Source organism: Saccostrea cucullata, unplaced genomic scaffold (assembly GCF_032062105.1).
Source record: "Saccostrea cucullata isolate Sc308-1 unplaced genomic scaffold, CSIRO_AGI_Scuc_v1 ctg22837, whole genome shotgun sequence".
In the NCBI taxonomy this organism is placed as follows: domain Eukaryota; kingdom Metazoa; phylum Mollusca; class Bivalvia; order Ostreida; family Ostreidae; genus Saccostrea; species Saccostrea cuccullata.
In genome coordinates, this window is record NW_026934908.1 from 151 (window position 1) to 6157 (window position 6007).

At 33.7% G+C, this 6007-nt stretch overlaps 2 protein-coding genes across 2 annotated transcripts; one reads left to right on the forward strand and one right to left on the reverse strand.

Annotated features, from left to right (window-relative positions):
• Window positions 1-755: 755 nt before the first annotated feature.
• Window positions 756-3241, forward strand: LOC134241529 (death-associated protein 1-like). Its single transcript, XM_062723568.1, has 4 exons — window positions 756-913; window positions 1763-1868; window positions 2127-2184; window positions 2350-3241. Exons 1-4 carry the CDS (start codon window positions 862-864, stop codon window positions 2458-2460), a joined length of 327 nt encoding a protein of 108 aa, XP_062579552.1. The 5' UTR covers window positions 756-861; the 3' UTR covers window positions 2461-3241.
• Window positions 3242-4806: 1565 nt separating this feature from the next.
• LOC134241530 (serum paraoxonase/lactonase 3-like) lies at window positions 4807-5967 on the reverse strand. Its single transcript, XM_062723569.1, has 3 exons — window positions 5892-5967; window positions 5505-5639; window positions 4807-5244 (listed from the first exon to the last, which is right to left on the reverse strand). Exons 1-3 carry the CDS (start codon window positions 5934-5936, stop codon window positions 5074-5076), a joined length of 351 nt encoding a protein of 116 aa, XP_062579553.1. The 5' UTR covers window positions 5937-5967; the 3' UTR covers window positions 4807-5073.
• Window positions 5968-6007: the final 40 nt, after the last annotated feature.

A 6007-nucleotide genomic window follows, 5' to 3' on the forward strand; every position in this document is an offset into this window, starting at 1 on the left:
AAGTAGTATCTAAGGATTTCAAATATGGCCTTAAAATTTTTTAATGAATTTTATGCCTCCATATAGGATCCGGGCCACAATTAAAGGGTGAAGGTCAAATGGCTAAAACGTACAACATGTAGGAAATTCATATGCCTCCCTTTCAATGATAAAAATAAAAATAGCTCACATGTTTTAGATACTTTTTGGGTATAAAATAAAAGTAGAGTGTCTAAAGTTTACAATGATATGCAGCAAGGTGCATTTCATGCAAAAATTATGCCTAGAAATATGAATTGAAAAGAGCATTCATTTGGTTTGTTTACACTTTTTTTGCCAAGCGAGAGCTATCCTGAGGTCATGACGTCAGAAGATTATTAATAACCAGGGAATTCCACATTCAACACCCCTATTTCTGGATGTGAATATTTATCTGACACATTGCTCTATCATGTGGTCAAAGATATTTTGGAAATGAATATTTTTAAAAAAGTTACAAAGAAAATAAAACACATGTTTTTACTATATAAGTCTATATGTAAGCTAATTGTGGTCCGGGTCCTTATGAGTTTTATGGGGCAAAAGTATGGAAACACCAAAATAGCAAAAATAAAAGAAAGTGAAACCATCTTATCTCTAACGTTCTTTTATTTATTGTTTTCTTACCTTAATTAAATATCATATGCAAATGTTTTTTGCTAGTCTTGCAATTAAAATTTATAGTGTGATTAGCCTTAATCATCACCATGATCACTCGGTCATGAAAATGTGTCTGCATTTTGTATGACTATAAGGCGTTACCGTACTAAAGTGAACAACACACGTAAACAAGTGTGATAGAGATTTCGAGAAGAAAGCAGTTTTAATTGACACATAACAGAAATGTCAGACGCACAAGAAGAAAGTGATTTGTTAGCAGGACACCCCCCTGCAGGTGAGATACAAAAAACTAAAACATCTTTAGAAAGTTTTATCAGTTTTAATAGCATCACGAGCATGGCTTCCGTAAGGCGAACAGCTGCTGGGGTCAACGATCCATATTACGCAGTAGTAGTCCTATGGCATGCATGGTTTTGTATTCTGCACCTTGAGCGGGAGGCAGTGTTATGGAGACCCACTTGTGAATGAGTGTAACTTTTCTTGCTTTGAATAGTTTTATAAAAATAAATAACAATATCATTTATGTGTCTGATTTATCACCCCACCTCATACCAAAATTATATTTTTAATTTTATGTGCTTTTTAGGAGACAATAGGAGAGTGCAACGTAAATGAATATGGAAAGTAAATAATAAATGTAATGTAAAAGTAAGGGGTATTGGGGTAAAGGAAACTAAGAATTCTTAAAAGAAAAGAACAATAAACATTGGCGTCGGAGGCAAATTGAAAGTGGGGGGGCTAAGTGTAAAAAAGAATTTATGTACCTTCAAAAAAACCTGACAAGCAAAAAAAAAAAAAAGGGAAATGTCCATTTCCCAAACACGAAAATCCTATTTCGTGGGGGGGGGGGAGGCGAGGTTCAAACTTCAGTACCAAAATTTTTTTCTATACTATGACGTATCTGTGGAAAGTGGGGGAGGCTAAACCTACGAAGATATGTTCAATGTCTATACAAAGTGTATATTTGGAAAAAAAGTGGGGGGGGGGGGGGAGCCCCCCCAGCCCCCCCCCCCCCCCCCCCCCGGTTCCAACGCCTATGATAAAGATGTTGAAAAGCAGACAAGTGTGTTTTTAAAAAGTCACAGTGATGATGCTTAAAATTTCTTCATTGTTTAATTTTCAGTTAAGGCTGGAGGAATGCGAATTGTACAACACAAGCAGCCAGATAAAAGTGATTCTCATCAATCAAGGGAGGAAAAGCAGGAGCAAGCTGAAGAGTTTGGGACTGTGTAAGATTAACTTCAATCATCTATCACCATTCTGCCAGCTTAAGCTGAGTTTACTAACTTTTGAAGTAAAGCCTGGTTTTTTGCTTGTAATGGCAATTTAATCTTTTTAAGAATTGAGAAAAAGTTTGACTTCCATTTTATTTTATTTATTCATAGATGTTTTAGTATATTAGTACAATGTTAATTATTTTTTGGATAATGACAATGATTGGGCTGTTAAGATTTACCTTATGCACAGTATTTAATCCTTCTATTCAGTGATGTAAGTGCTGATAAACACCACCAATCTATTCTTCTGTCTGGAGCAGTAACCAAGGTTTGTATAATGTGAAGGAGGCATGTCTTCAGAACTCATTAATCATAACTTTGAGGTTTGATTCTTTAAAACATTGAAGCAAGGCACAGAATAGAAAAAAATGTGTGTTTACTTAACAACAACTTGAAATCACTACATGTATTTTCATTTTTTTATTTATTAAAGGGAGACAAGGACTTCCCTCCTGAGGCTGTGAAGAGTTATCATCAGAAACCGTTACCAACTCATGAGAATCGACCAGTACAGAAGCCTAATATAATCCAACAGCCCCGCTGAAGTTAGCGTGTCTAATGACCTCATTACAAGCGGGCTGGCAGATAGGACAGGACCTCCAAAAAAAATGTTAGAAAAGGAATAGCATTGTATTTTTCTTTTTTTCACAAAATTTAAAAAGTTTTTTTTTTGTAAATTAATGATTACAAGTTAAAAAAAATTCTACGCATTATTAACGCTTTTTGTAAATGCATTTAGTATAAACGTTTGTGACTTTTTTTAAATGCCACAGAAGATATCTGTACTTTGAAATAATGTTGTGACTGATGCTGGTAGACAATACAGTTAAAGAAGGTGAAGGGTTTCATGTCTGTTCATTTGTACGTCTCTGGTTTTTGATTAGAATCTTGATTAAAAATGTGGTCCTGCATTTATTAAAAAAGATAACATATTTAAGGGAGTGATAACATACAATTTGGTACAGTTGTGCAAATTTGATTTACAATTAATAGGAGACTATAATTTCTACAGATATTAAATCAAATTCCTATATTGGTTGTTTTTGGTGCATGATTATATCTTATTTTTTAAATTGTATATTATGTCTATATATCTGTGCCATACATAGAATTTAGTAACTTTTGAGAAAAGAAAGTCTGCTTACAATTCAGTTTTTGCTAGCTTTGAAAAAAATGCGATTTTAAGAGTATAATATGTAATTACCTGTGAAATTATATTTTCAGTAATTTGTAATTATTGGGGAGAGGAATGCTTAATGAAAATCAGGGATTGTAAAAATCATGTTTTTACCTATTCATGTGCACATTAATATTCATTGAAAAATAAAATTGGTCCTAAATCAACAAACAAGTGTCTGTTTTCATTTTGATACTTATAAAGTGTTTATACCCTGTAATTCTTCTATTTGACCTATTTGAAGTAATGTAAATCTCTTATTATGCCCCCCCCCTTCGAAGAAGGGAGGGCATATTGCTTTGCTGCTGTCTGTCAGTCGGTCAGTCTGTGGGTCCACCATCAGTTTCCTTTCCGTAGAGGTTGCACATACCGGTATTGCAATGACATTTAGTTTAGATTTATCATAAGAAAATCTAGGTTAATTTCTGCTTTGGGTACGATCAAGCAATTTTGGAGTTATGCCCCTTGGACTTGGAAAAATTCCAATAATTTGCAGTTTCTGTTCATTTTCTTTGCAGAGGTTGCACGCATTGAAATGAAATTTGATATACAGATTTATCATAAGAATATCTATGTCAAGTATTGTTTTGGAAACGATCGGGCCATTTTGAACAGAGTTATGCCTCTTGGACTTTGAAAAATTCCAAAAATTTACAGTTTCCGTTCATTTTTTTTTTTGCAGAGGTTGCATATATTTAAATGAAATGTGGTATACAGATTTATCATAAGAATATCTAGGTAAAGTTCTGCACTGGGGTGTACTAAGCCATTTTTGACAGAGTTATGCCCAAATGGACGGACAGGGCAAAACTTTCTTTGATTTACGGGTGGAAAAATTGTTTGAATTCCAATTGCAAGTATTAATGAAAGTAACATGGAAGATCAACACTGAAGAAAACTTGCAGAAGAATTAAAATTTTGAATTCTAGGATTGCGGTTACATATATCTGTAAGGGCGTTTGTTCCTCTGGGTTATTTTCATATCTAACAGTTTTGTACACTATTGGATGTAAAATGAATCTGATCCTGTTACTACCACTAAGGATATCATTAAGTCTGAAAATGAAATATGGAGAAAAACGAAAAATATTTAATCTGAAAATCTATTTATACAATGCAAATCGGGAGTAGAGTAAACACGGACCTCCAAAACATCATAGATGTGATCAGGTGCCATGGAGGAGTGAGTGTCTCTTGCTGACTGGTCACATCCGCTTCGTGCTCCTTGTCATGATCGAGAAAAACGGGAAAATCCGTAAACAATTCAGTGTATACAAATGTCCTATTAATTGGTATGAAAAATTGTATTTGCTGAGAATGTCAGCCCGTATCGACCGTAAAACCTGCGAAATGAGGACTTCAAACGAGACTGTTGATATCGTTGTTTCATCAATTTGCTTGTCAGTAGCTTGCATTGTTTTAGAAATTGTTCATACGTAGAACATGCTCAGGATTGCGTATGTTTTGTTTTGAACATATTTTATTGTATAAACAAAAGGATTGGAAACAAGTTCTTTCAACTTACGAGTTCCTCTCCTGATTGCGTATCGAATCAACTGAGAGACATATAAACATCATATGCAGACAAAGATTATTATATTGCAACATAAGTAATGGAAGTTGACGATTTAAAAGCTAAAATTTCACATTTATCATAAATCATTGTTGTAAGTTACCATAATGTCTTTTTCTAGTATTTTAAAAATATCAATATATGAAACATAAGGATTTTTTTTTATTTCAATAGAAAAAACGTCAAAGACATCAAGCCTATATGTATAATGTCAATTTTTTCACTTCTCTTTATATATGAGTTATATATGAGTTACTTTTATACTGTTTTCATTTTCACTTTCATGTCTGTATTCTTACATTTTCACATTTTCCTTCACTGTAATTCATCTTTCATTGACGAATAAGAGTACGAACATACATGCATTTCACGAAGATGAAGAGGAGATTTTGACCATAAAACGTCCCTTATAATATATTCACTTCACAGTACATCATTTTGTGCAAGATTGTGCCTATTAACATGCGATTCTTGTACAATGTAGCCACGGTGGAACCATAAAGCTCAAGGTCGTCTGAGAATAGCTCCGTAATACCTGTCAAATTGGTACCATTGCTATCCATGTGTAACATCAGTACCTAAAGAAAGAAGTTCACAGTGTAGACAAGTCACATATATACCTCAGCACAGATACCGGTAACTGTATTTTAGAGGGAAAAAAAGAGAGAGAATTAAACTTAGTTACAGTAATTAAAAAAGAACCAATCTTAGGCCATCTTTTAACAACTGTTCGTTTGCCCTCTCCCGAGTGACTACGATCTGTCTCATCAATATCACGTCTTACATCTGTTAGTAAGTTAATTCCTGAATTATGAAATTAATTACAAATATTTCTTACCTGTGAGGCTGCGGGTTCCACTGGGTTATCGAGATGGTGAGCGGTTTTAAATACTATTGGGTGGCATCCAAGCAACAAGTCTCCCGTTTTAGGATCCACCACTAAGTTGTCTGGGACAGTATCAACTGGAATTTCCTACATGTACATACATGTATTTATGTAGTAAAATTAAATAAAAAGTACACTTTTTGAGTAGCATTTTGTTAATAGTTCATGTTACCAACTTACCTGTATGTAAAAAGTTTAAAATAAAACATTCTGTCAACTTGGCTGCATTACATGATGACTATACTATGGATACCCGATGTTGTGAAATTATACACATTTACATTAAAGAAGTCAATTTTTTTTATATCAGGAATGTAATTATCTTTTTTTCCCACTCACATTGACTTTCGTAAGTCTGTTATTGGACTCTCGTTTAAATATCATCACTTTTTGACCACCACTGGAGACAACGTACAGAAATCTATTACAAAGAACAAAAGGATAATAAAGAGCTT